This window comes from Orycteropus afer, unplaced genomic scaffold (genome assembly GCF_000298275.1).
Source record: "Orycteropus afer afer isolate SDZICR_OR568_19922 unplaced genomic scaffold, OryAfe1.0 scaffold00229, whole genome shotgun sequence".
NCBI classification, from domain to species: Eukaryota; Metazoa; Chordata; class Mammalia; order Tubulidentata; family Orycteropodidae; genus Orycteropus; species Orycteropus afer.
In genome coordinates this window covers 3,081,330-3,094,897 of record NW_006921816.1, presented here as the reverse complement: position 1 = coordinate 3,094,897, position 13,568 = coordinate 3,081,330, and the positions used below count along the sequence as shown (strand labels likewise).

At 37.3% G+C, this 13,568-nt stretch overlaps 1 protein-coding gene across 1 annotated transcript in view; it reads left to right on the top strand.

The window, feature by feature from the left end:
* EMCN (endomucin) overlaps positions 1 to 8,930 on the top strand; it is a 112,647-nt gene extending 103,717 nt beyond the window's left edge. Inside the window, exon 11 of the mRNA XM_007948871.1 lies at positions 8,827 to 8,930. Coding sequence (XP_007947062.1) covers positions 8,827 to 8,930 — 104 coding nt within the window. The remainder of the gene's footprint in view (positions 1 to 8,826) is intronic.
* The last annotated feature ends 4,638 nt before the right edge of the window (positions 8,931 to 13,568 follow it).

The window sequence follows — 13,568 nt, the reverse complement described above, 5'->3', positions numbered from 1 at the left end:
ATGCAGACGATACAACTTTGCTTGCTGAAAGTGAGGATGACTTGAGGCACTTACTGATGAAGGTTGAAGAATACAGTCTGTAGCATGGATTACATCTCCACATAAAGAAAACAAAAATCCTCACAACTAGACCAATAAGCAGCATCACGATAAATGTAGAGAAGATTAAGGTTGTCAAAGAATTCACATTGCTTGGTTCTACAATCAATGCCAATGGAAGCAGCAGTCAGGACATGAGACAACGTGTAACACTGGGCAGGTCAACTGCAAAGGAACTGTTTCAAGTGCTGATGAGCAAGGATGTGTCCTTGAGGAATAAGGTGTGCCTGACATAGCCATGATATTTCCAATTGCCTCATATGCATGTGAGAACTGGACAATGAATAAGGAAGACCGAAGAAGAGTTGATGCTTTTGAGTTGTGGTGTTGGCAAAGAATGCTGAAAGTACCATGGACTGCTGAAAGAACTAACAGATCTGTCCTGGAGAAAGTGCACCCGAAATGCTCCTTGTAAGCGAGAATGGCCAGACTTCGTCTCATCTACTTTGGTCATGTTTTCAGAAGGGACCATTCCCTAGAGAAGGGTGTCATGCTTGGTAAGGTGGAGGATCAATGAAAGAGGGGAAGGTCTTCAATGAGATGGATTGTGATGGTGGCTGCAACAATGGGTTCAAGTATAGCAGGGATCATGGAGCTGGCGCAGGATCAGGCAGTGTTTGGTTCTGCTGTGCGTGGGGTCTCTATGAGTAGGAAACAACAGCACCTAACAGCAACAACAAACTCTGTTTGTTGAGGCCATCCAGCTGTGGTATATTCCTGTTAGAGCTATCTTAAGGTCACCAAACACAGAGTATTTCATCTAATAGGGGAGAAGATGCCAGACTGACTGGAACAGGGGAGTCTGGAGTGGGGCCACCAGGAATAGCATGCTATGTAACAGGTTGTGGATCCCTACAGGGCACTAAGGCTGGGGTAGCATCACCTAATGTCCCACAAGTGGGCTGCCCTCAGAGCCAGGAATGAAGTGATATTCCAGGCTCTGGCCTTAGCACCCATCCCTGAGGGATGGCAATGACAGAACTGACTACAATCAGAAAGAGCCCTGAGATGGGGTATTTGGGTGCCCTGGGCCCACAGGACCCTACATCTGCTGACCAGCTTCTGTAACTCTTATGCTTCCTTGATGCCCCTTTCTATGAGGTCACAGTGAGTGTAGGGTGGGCTACCTGTATGAGGGTAGAGTCAGCAGGCCTGCTGTCCCTGTAGGCCTCTGGCACTATTTTATGTTTTATTGATAACTACTTAATATTTTATTTTTATATTTTTTGAATTGTTGTAATGTTTTTCATATGTACAACCTAATGACATCAATTAAATTAATATTGTTGTATAACCATCACTCATATATGCTGCCACATTTCCCATTACCATAAACAATGAGCCCTTCTTTCTCTCTCCCTCTGGGCCCTAGGAAATACTAATAAACTTTGATCACTATACACTTGTCCTCTGGCACTATTGCCACAATGGTACACATAACAAGTGGCATCCAAAGTCCCCAGAAGACAGATTTCTTATGCCAGCAGATAAAGGCTGGAGCAAAATGATGGCATTTGTTTTCAGTGCTGGAGTCTTTGACCATCATTGCTTTTCTATCATGTAACTGTTGATACTTGATTCCTGGGCTTTGAACCAGTTCATCTTGGTTTGACCCCCTGCTGTGAATTTGCATTCCAACCCCAGGTATACTGAATCAGTATCTACATTTTAACCATATCCTCAGGTGATTCCTATATATAAGTAAGAATCATCTTGGACTCTTACCTATACATAAGAATCACCTGGGGATCTTGTTAAAATGTAGATATTGATTCAGTGTACCTGGGGTGAAATGCAGATTCTCAGCAGGGAGTCAAACAGGAATGAACTGGTTCAAAATCCTACTTAATTCTACCTGACAGACTCAAGATTCGAAAATGTATTGGGCATGAATCTAAGGGCATGTAAAATATGTCTGCGGTCTCCCTGGTCCCCACCATCCTACATTAATACTTGTCTGTATATTGAATGGTGGAATAACACTGTAAGTTTAAATAATGTTCTCTATGCTGCTCTGTAGCATAGTGGCTAAAGCACTTGACTGCTAACCAGAAGGCTGGCGGTTCAAACCCACCAGCCACTCCTCGGAAGGAAGGTTGGGCAATCCTACTTCCGTAGTGATACTGCCTCGGAAACCCAAGGAGGGGTTGCTATGAGTCGGGGCTGGCTCGTCGGCACATAACAACAACAACAACATGCTGCTCTGTATGTCACCACTATTTATACTGGTTTATAATTTCATTTTCACAAAACTCTCCCTGAATTATTTAATCAGAAAAACCCAAAAATGTCTTTCTGATAAAATAGAATTTTAAACATATGACTTTGGGTTTTGTTTTTTACAAAGCCAGCTCATGTAATAGGCAAAAATCAGTAGCTCATTCCATGGAGGGTCTCTCTTGTGATCACCTCTCAAATCAAACCCCTCTCTCCTAGGGAGCTGGTATTGGTCCTTAAGGGTGAAAATGGACAGTGGCTGAAAAAAAACTCATAAATCTCAGCAAAAAATTTCCAGGTGATACTAAGAGAGAAACTGCACCACTAATGATATTTTTCTGCAGAAAAATTATACTTTCCTTGAAAAACAAAATAGAGCCAAGAAATTTTATTTTCACCCTAATTCACACTCTGAGCTTATAGATCAAAATATATCTCTGTTCTTAGGTGAGCTTTCTGCACAAGGAAAAACCAAGAACTGACAGCTTGATGAATCCTTCCCACACCCGGGCAATAAATATGTAAGTTTCTTAATTTCATTCACTGAGCTACTCATTAATATCTGTTTCATTAGCTTGCTGCAGCTTAGATTATTGATTATTTTAAAAGATTTTTATAAGCTGAGAAGTAAATGGTTTGTGTCAGTGAACCTGTCATTATCTATTTGTTAAAACAAACTATAGTCAGTCCTTAGACAACTCTTACTTGCCTTAGTGTGTAAATTTGCCCTCAGTTTGAAAAGATTGAATCAACACCTTCTCCAAGCAAATTCTTCACCATGACCTTCATGTGCTACACAAGGATGTGAAGACAAGGAAATTAAAGATTATTACCAACTTTTATAGTCTTAAATTGACAAACATGCAATCGAGATGTGTTGATTATCAATGGTCATTGGAATGCAAAAATTGGAAACCAAGAAGAATCACTGGTAGTTGGAAACTATACCCTTGGTGATAGAAATAATGCAGGAGATCTCATGAAAGAATTATGTAAGATCAACAACTTATTCATTGGAAATACCTTTTTTCCAGCAACATAAACAGTGGCTATACATGTGCACTCTGCCAGATGGAGTACACAGGAACCAGAATGACTACATATGTGGCAAGAGGTGACGGAGAAGCTAAATATCTTCATCCAAAACAAGACCAGGAGCTGACTGTGGAACACACCATCAACTGCTCATATGCAAGTTCAAGTTGAAGCTGAAGACAATTAAAATGTGTCCATGAGAGCCAAAATAAGATCTTGATTATATCCCTCTGAATTTCAAGACCATTTAAAGAAAAGATTTGATGCATTGAACATCAATGACCAAAAAACAGAGGAATTGTGGGATGACATCAAGAACATTATCCATGAAGAAAGCAAAAAGTCATTCAAAAGACAAGAAAGGAAGAAAAGACCACAATGGATGTCCAAAGAGACTCTGAAACTCTCCATGAACAGAGAGTAGCTAAAGCAAATGGAAGAAATGACCAAATAAAAGATCTGAACAGATTTCACAGAGAAGCTCAAGAAGACACAGTCAAATATTATAATGAAACATTCAAAGACCTGGAGTTAGAAAAACAAAAGGAAGAACACGCTCAGCGTTTCTCAAGCTGAAAGAAGTGAAGAAAAAAAAAAAAAATTAAGTCTGCAGTTGCAACATTGAAAGACTCTATGAACAAAATATTGAGTGATACAGGAAATATCAAAAGAAGATGGAAGGAATACACAAAGTTACTGTACCAAAAAGAATTGCTTGATGTTCATTCATTTGAGAAAGTGGCATATGATCAAGGACCAATGATACTGAAGGAAGAAGTTGAATCTGCACTGAAGGAATTGGTGAAGAACAAGGCTCTAGGAATTGATGGAATGCCCACTGAGATGTTTCAACTAACAGATGCCATGCTGGAGGCACTCACTTGTCTATGCCAAAAAATTTGGAAGATAGCTACCTGGTCAACTGACTGGAAAAAATCTATATTTGTATTCATTCCAAATAAAGGTGATCCCACAGAATGTGGAAATTACTGAACAATATCATTAGTATTGCATACAAGTAAAATCTTACCAAAGATATTTCAAAAATGATTGCAGCAGTATATTGACAGAGAACTTCTAGAAATGCAAGCTAGATTCAGAAGAGGATATGGAATGAGAGATATCATTGCTGATGTCAGATGGATCTTGGTTGAAAGCAAAGAATACCAGAAAGATGTTTATTTGTGTTTTATTGACTATGCAAAAGCATTTGATTGTGTGGATCATAACAAATTATAGATAACATTGAGAAGAATGGGAATTCCAGAACACATAACTGTGCTCATGAGGAACCTGTACATAGACCAGGAAGCTGTCATTCAAACAGGACAAAGGGATACCGCATGGTTTAAGATGAAGAAGGTAGTGTGTCACGGTTGTATCCTTTCACCATACTTATTCAATCTGTATGCTGAACAAATAATCTGAGAAACTGGACTATATGAAGAAGAGTGTGGCATCAGGATTGCAAGAATACTCATTAACAACCTGCAATATCCAGATGACACAACTTTGCTTGCTGAAAGTGAGGATGACTTGGAGCACTTACCAAAGAAGATTGAAGAATACAGTCTGCAATATGGATTACTCCTTACCATAAAGTCAATGAAAATCCTCACAAGTGGACCAAAAAGCAGCATCACAGTCAATGGAGAAGAGATTGAAGTTGTCAAGGATTTCATATTACTTGGCTCCACAACCAACACCAATGGAAACAGCAGTCAAGACATCAGACAACATATTACACTGGGAAAATCTACTTTAAAGTGCTGAAGAACAAAGATGTCGCTCTGAAGACTAAGGTGTGCCTGATGCAAGCCATGTTATTTTCAATCACCTCATATGCATGTAAGAGCTGGACAAGGAGTAAGAAAGACTGAAGAAGAGTTGATGCTTTTGAGTTGTGGTGTTGGCAAAGAATCCTGACAGTTCTATGGTCTGTCAAAAGAACTGACTGATCTTTCCTGGAAGAAGTGAAGCCAGAGTGCTCTTTGGAAGCAAGAATGGCAAGACTTCATCTGACCTACTTTGTTCATTATGTCAGAAAGGCCCATTCCCTGGAGAAGGATATAATGCTTGATAAAGTGGAGGATCAAAGAAAAAGAGGAAGGCTCTCAGTGAGATAGGTTGACAGAGTGGTTGCAACAATTGGCTCAGGTATAGCAAGGTTTGTGGGGTTGGCACAGGGCCTGGTAGTGTTTCATTCTGTTTTACATAGGGTCACTATGAGTCACAGCCAACTTGACAGCACCTAACAACAGCAAAAGTGAAGGAGTGGGCCTGTCTTGCCCGAGGTGAGAAGAATGGAGCCTTCCAGGCCAAGGGGGTGAGGTCACCACTGAGATGGAGTCAAATCAGGCCACCCAATGAAGGAGATATTTACAGGTGCCAATCTGACAAAGAGTGGATTGTGGTTGTTAAGGTTGTGTGTCAACTTGGCTGGGTCATGACTTAACTGGCTTGGCAGCACTGTGTAGTTATCCCCCATGATGAGATTGGACATTGCATAATTCCATGGTGGAATGTCTGTGAGAAATTAATCAGTTAAAGGAGAGTTCCTTTGGGGTGGGGCCTGCTTCCAGAATATATAGAAAGGATCTTGTATTTGGTTCAGCCTTCATCTCTAGTTCCTAAAGGTGAAGCACTAGTGGCCTGCTGTGTTGCCTGGTGATCTTGGGATGGTGCCATTTTACCTGCCAATCTTGGATTCATCAGACTCAGCAGCCAGAAGCTGCATAAGTTAGGAGAAGCCTCTAGCTCCAGTAGGCCTAGAACAGAAGGCAGAACTGAAGCCCAAAGTAGAAGGGTGTTCACCAGTCCCTAGAGCCGGCACTCTGAATTCAGGCTTTTAGCCTCCTAAACTATAAAAGAATAAATTCCTATTTGTTAAAGCTATCCATGTTTTGTATTTCTCTTATAGTAACACTAGAGAACTAAGACAACTTCTAAGCTATTATCCTTGCCTTATCAAAAGCTTTGCCTAGTGGGAACATGAAATTACACAGAAGAAATAAGACAATAATTAGAAAACATTTAAAAAGCTATATGGGCATAATTGATACTGTTTAAGGTATTCAAACTACTCCAAAAGTCTCTGCTACTTTTATACTAACAAAAAGAAGGTTGATAAGGGTTTCAAACATATACTTTCACTGTAGCAGTACTCCTCGGAAGGAAGGTTGGGCAATCTACTTCCCTAGATATACTACCTCAGAAATGGAAGTACGGGTTGCCAAGAGTCAAAATCAGCTCAATGGTAGTGAGTTGAGTAGGAATGCTGTTACATTTAGAAAGCACAATATCTTAAGAATAAGAAAAGGATTATCTTGCTTAAATATTCCCTTTATAACTCACTTTAGTTCCAGATATTACAACAATCAAAATAGCTAGTGTTAAATTAGCTTGTGATGAGTTTTGAAGGCCAGTAGAATAAAATACAGGAGGTATATTGACTATATGCATTTCTATACATACTAATGCTCATTTACAAAGTAAATGTGCTATTTTAAAATATAAAATACATAAATATACTTATAGATTAATTATTTTATCAAAGGAGTGACATTGATGAAATAGCTAAAGGAATTAATTTGCTGTTGCAGAGAACTCCTGCTAAGACCAAAGTTTCTAGGGAAAAATGTGGAGCAGGCAAAGCACATTCCTTTCTTATTGATGTCAATAAATAATGTGAAACAAATTGGTTAATAGTAAGTGTGGAGATGGAATAGTATGCTATTTATATCTATATGGAGGAAAAAATATATAAAGAACTAAATGTGAAAAAAGGAAACAATAGAAAAAATTAGGTTATCTATCTATCTATATATATATATAGACATTTCATATAGCACATACATATATATATAGAGAGAGAGAGAGAGAGAAAGAGAGAGAGAGAGAGAAACATTGTCTGCAAACCTATATATTGTCATGAGTATATTCCTGTTTGCCTACCCATACCTGATCATCTTACTGGTCTACCTATGTATCCACCCATAGATTAATGTTTGTTATTACTGATAATGCAGTACTGTGTATGTAATAGTATTTGCCTTTCTTGTCTGTAATTCTTGTGCACCTCTCTGTGTCTTCTTTTTCTTTAGTGATATTGTGCTAGTCACCCACTTTCAATATATAAAAGAATATGTGTCTTTTTGGACATATACAGAAAGTGTGTTTTGTTTTGTTTTACTGAAAACCAGAAAACCCAAAGTAATAACCCAAAGGCCTGATTATCCTTCATGTGAGGGAAAAGTGGAGATTTGCCTATTCATTCTTCTCACTGATGAGTATATCTCAGAAAAGCATTGTTGTTGCTGTTAGGTGTTGTTGAGGGAGTTCCTACTCATGGCAACCCCACGCACAACAGAACAAAACACTGCCCAGTCCTGCACCAGCCTCACAATGCCTGCTATATCCAAGTCCATTGTTGTAGCCACTATGTCAATCCATCTTGCTGAAGGTCTTCTCCTTTATCGATGACCCTTCACAGAAAAGCATGCAAGTTACCAAATAATTTCTTAATAACTCACACTGTTACCCTAAGCACCATATATTGAACTGTATCTGGTTAGTGATAGACTGTATTTAAGGACTTTAATCAAAAGACTTGTAGTTGAGGTATATCACTCTGTGTTTGATGTGGAGAACCAATTCAACAGAAGAAATACTAGAAGTGCAGAAGAAAAAGGGTATGGTAATATCCCATAGGAAAATGATAAGGGCTTAATTAAGGATGCAAGTATAGTGGAGAAGGAGTTGAGGAAGTAGAATAGAGAAATGTCTGGAAGACCAAATTCTTGAGATATGGTAACTGATTAGATGTGGGCAGTGAGGAGTAAGGAAGAATATAACTCTAGATGACATCAACATTTCTAGCCTGGTTGCCTGTGTGGATGATGGGGCTAGTAGCAAAGATTAAGACTATGGAGTGAGGGAGGACAGGTACGGCAGATAATATACTGTTTTTGTCTTAGATGTGTTCAGTGTGAAGTGCCTGCAGAATATTCAAATTACTCTGTTGGGTTATTAGCTACTATAGAGTCTCATGGCAACCCCATGCACAGTGGAATGAAATGTTGCATGGTCCTGCACCATCCCCTTAATAGGTGATGGATTGGACCACTGTGATCCACAGGATTTTCATTGATTGATCACCAGGCCTTTCTTCCTAGTCTATCTTAGTCTGGAAGCACACTGAAACCTGTTCAGCATCATAGCAAGACACAAGGGCCAACTGACAAATGGAAGCATGGTGGCTGGGAATAAAACCTAAGTGTCCCACATGGAAGGCAGGAATTCTACCACTGAACCATCAATGCTTCATGTAAAGTCATTTTATTGGCTAGAAATAATCACTCTAGACACTAGAGTTCCTTACCTAAAACAAACAAACAAACTGCCCTCTCATTCTTCTTCACTTTCTTGGAATCTGATTTTTTTTTTTTTTTTTTTTGCTTTTTCTTTTCTTCATAGGCTTCTCTTCAGATTCTATGTCCCAGGACAGAAAAGGAGAAAGCCCTGTGGAATCACCAAGCTTTTTCACCAGTCTTCACCAGCTGCCTGTCCCAATAAAGTAATGTCCAGTGGCACTCATAATTTGATAGACTCAAGAAGAATCCTGTGCCCATCCTGACCTTTAAGATGTAAAGAAGCATATTGCTATATTGTATAGGCACATCCCTAGAAGAGGAAGTTGAGCAGGGACATTTTTGAAGCAGTCCAGGCAGATGAGAACACTGATGGCATGAACTTACCTTGATTTAAAGTTTCAAGAGCCTACAGTTTTCATTCATGGAGACTTTTCTACTTTGTTGCTGTTCTTATATTACCTAATATTTGTATTTATTGTTTTCCACTATGTTAATTCAGGGACAATTTGCAAGTATGTTATTGAACTTTAGGTAAAAATCATGTCATGCCACTTTGTACATAAAGATATTTTATTCATATTTTCATGTTACTTTTAATAAATAATTACTGTATCTTATTACTAGTGAGATACAGTTAAAGGTCTGTAACTAAAAATACCATAATATGACTTTACAAAAGTAAATGATATTGCCTTCCCATTATTACTAATATTTTTCTGATTGATTATTAGATTGTGAGAACCTGGAACTGACTAAGGAAGGCATTTGTCATAAACAAAAGGCAAAGAATTCGTGTATCAGATTCAGTTCTGAAGGAGTCAGTTTACTGTTTCTTTGTTCTTTCTGTTGGTGATTCACACTATGTGGCAAGGATGAAAGGTCATTCCTGACACTCTCTACTACCGTCATTAAGAGGACAACAATATTCAGATTTTTTATTAATCTCCTCGGTTGATAGTGTATCTGCACACTTTTTATTTCTTCTTTAGAAATGTAATGATTTGTTCTAGCAATGATTGTTAAATATTCTGTTTTTAAAAACCAATACTTCACAAATATATAATTGTGATATGTGATATTTTTACTGTATCACTTTCCTAAATATACCATGTGTTTATAGCTGCCTATCTATTAGGGGCAAATTCTTCCACTGAGAGCTGACTAATCAACCTTGACCACTTCCTGGACACATGGTATCAACATGTCACATTGGCTAAAGCTGTGTGGAAAGTGCAGGGACTAATATGCCAGTGGCAGCTCTTCAACTTTTATGATTACCTAAGTTAATTTTGATGTTACATTGTTTTACTAATCTAGGGCAACATAATGGAAACAGCATGGTGTATTCAAATTTGCCTTTTCAATTTTCTTTTGTTGCAATGTATTTGAAAACATCCAGCCTTAGTAGTTATGTACATACTCATCTTGGTTTTAGCTTCTTGATGTCTGGACTATTTCTAATCAAGGACACCAAGCAAACATATCAGTATCTCAACTGGCATTTCTTTATGTTTATTTAATAAGAAGAACAAGGAAAGGGGTGGGGGGAGTGGAGAGAGAAGGGTAAGGATCTCTTCTACATGTACTTTCATTTTAAGGCTGCTTTGTCCATGTTTAACTCTAACTTAGAAATCTTTAAGAGGGAAACTGGCTGAAGCATGTCAAACATTGATCATTTGTCTTTAGAAGAAAAATATTCACACACTCCTGGAATGCTTTGCTACTCTTTTCAGCAGTAGCTTTGTTACACAGAATGTACTGCAGAGAAACAAATTCTGCAATTTAAATTACTGCGAGGGATATGTTATCCTGACTTCTAGAAAAAATGTGTCTTCTACCTTTCATAAACATTGTTGGAAGAGAGTTTACAAGAATCAAGAACAGGAAAAGCTTCTTAATGATCATGAAACTCATTCTAATTCAATAAGTATATGTAAAGAACACATTTATAACTAACAACTATAACACTCATATTTTTAAAGTCAAAGATTGAGGAATCTGCAGAGATATTAATAGCATTTTGTAGCACCAATCTCAAAGGTAATGTCTGTACTTTTTATAAATCAACTGTAGCTGAAATTAAGACTTTTGTTTTCAAGTCAAAATTATCATTAATCACATTTTTTAATTATCTGGTTTAGATGATCTATTTTTTATGCTGGGCTTATTATAAGCTTTTTTATTCTGGTACATAGTTCAAATGTCACCAAAGCAAAAGAAATGCTGTATTTAGATCAAAGGCAAGAGTTTCTATCTGTTATGCATGGTTATGTAATATAATTTAAGTCTATCAATAGAGCATAAACAAGAGCTAATTAACTGGCACTGTTGTCATCTGAGAATAAGTAGATGCTGTTAGCTGACACACTGGTTGTGATCAAATAACAGAGAAAGACTAAATTCCCCTTGCTGCTGTAATATTCCATTACATATGACAAACCAGTATGTGTTTTATTTCTTGTCTACCTGTCATATTTAAGTGCATGAGGATTAACTTAGGACATGGTTGAACCTTCAACAATGACACATTAGCTTTGCCCTGATTTTCTATTTGAGCTCTACTTTTCATTCAAGATTTCCTGGCACTGAGAGAAAACTGTAAGTTTTTAATGAGTTGTGTTTAGAATGACTACAGTTTCAATCTTATGAAACTGTTATTTCCTATTATTAATCACATCAGTGTGATTAGTCAAACAATAAGTACCCTGTACTAGAAATTCATAATGAATGACTCACATATGTTTCTTTTCAAATAGCCCCACAAACACAAACAGAACTCATCGTGTTCCATTAAACGAGACCTTACCCTTGTTCCCAGGACATTAGTTCTATGAGCCTAAAAAGAGCTACCTTCTGTTCTGGAGACTTTTCTAAAGAAAAAATATATTTTAATAAAAAATTAAGAAATATCTAATTTTACCATTATACTACTTTCCAGAATTGAAATCAGATGTTCTGTCAAAGTGATCATGGACAGTATCACTAGTTATATCAAGCATCCAATACTTTATGTGTGCAAGGCACTGTGCTAAAAACTGTTCTATCATCATCTCAGTTAGTCATCACAATAATGGTACGAGATAATTCCTGTCATCATCAGCAGCAGCAGAAACATCATCATTTCTGTTTTAATGATGTGGAAACCAATATTGAACTTTAACTTTCTCAAGGTCATACAACTAGTAAGAAGAGGAAGTTTGAATTCCAACCTATGCCCAAGTGTCTTTTCTTCAGAACTACACTACTTAGTCTCTCTAAGCCTCAACGTGCTTACTTGAAAAAGGACTGAAAGTATTATGACCCTGTCCATGATTGAAAAATGGGACCAGATTTACCATGTCACTATTAACAACTAAAACACTGGAACAAACTATTTCAAACAACTGTCTCAAACAGTGAACAATATGCAGGGTTGAATTGTGATCCATGATAAGAGAGGAAAAAAGAAAAAAAAAAAAAACAGTGAGCCCTATGTTTGCCCAGGTTTGAGTAAATTGCAGATTAGCTGCACAGAGGAAGATCCACAAATACTGAGTTAAAGAGACATGGACTGGAGCAAGGAGACTAAGGTGCCTGGAATTTGTGGAGCACACTATCAGAAAGAAGAAAGTTAGTTAGAAAAAGACCTCACAAAACCTGTACACATGTTTCTTGCTCTGTTGATTATGGGATATTGAGCTGTGCACAACTCCACGTGGCCAGGCAAAGAATGAACAGTGAGCTATAAGCTAAAACCTCCTAGATTTCATACTTGCCAGAGAGAAATTCAAGGGCTGACCAGCCATACTGAAAAATCATCACTGATCATCTTAAAGTGTCATACTTTAGTGGTAGTGCTACAACATCCCTAGAGTAAAGCCCTTACACAAGATAAAAGTAAGCCTTGAGGGAATTAAGCTGAATCACAAAACTCAATAAACAAAGACTAGTAATCTTTGATAAAAGCAAAAACCACAACATAACAATTCACCAATGAAAAATTCTAAATATCCATCATCCACTCTTAAATTATATACATACTCCAAAGAAATAAATTGTGAACTATAACCATGAGAAAAATTAGTCAATAAAAATAGACTCAGAAATAACAATGAGAATGTACACTGGATAACCAATTCCATTAGGCCAGTATTATCTTAATAACAAAGAAGGCAAAGACATTGCAAAAAAGAAAGAAAAAAAAAAAAAAAAACACTATAGGCTTGTAACTCTCATGAACGTAGACAACAAAGTCATTAAATAAATATTACATAATAAAATCCAGCAATATATATTAACAAAGTGAGATTTATCCTAGAAACTTATGCTTACCAAACATTTGAAAAGCAGTCATTGTAATTCAGTATATTAATATAATAAAGGATAAAAGGCATATCCTTAACTCAATAGATATAGAAAAAGCATTCTACAAAAGGAAATACCCATTTCTGGTATTAAAACCAAAAAACTAAACTCACTGCAATTGAGTCTGGATCCAACTCATAGCGACCCCTCCTTGAGTTTCCAAGGTGTATCCTTCGGAGGAGTGGCTGGTGGGTTTGAACCACCAACCTATAATAAAGAAAAAAGGAAAAAATAAACAAACCTCTCATTCAACTATGAAACTATGACTAAAGGTGAATTTTCTCAGCCTGAAGAAGATAAGAAGGACGTTTATGAAAAACTTACAGGTACCTAAATATATTAATGATAACAAACTAAATGCATACCTCTCTCTAAAACTGGAAACAAGGTAAGCATATTCCTTTTTACCTCTTCTGTTCAACACTGTTCTGGGGAGTTCTAGACAATGCAATAATATAAGAAAAAAAAATAAAAGGCATAAAGTTTGGCAAGGAAGATGAC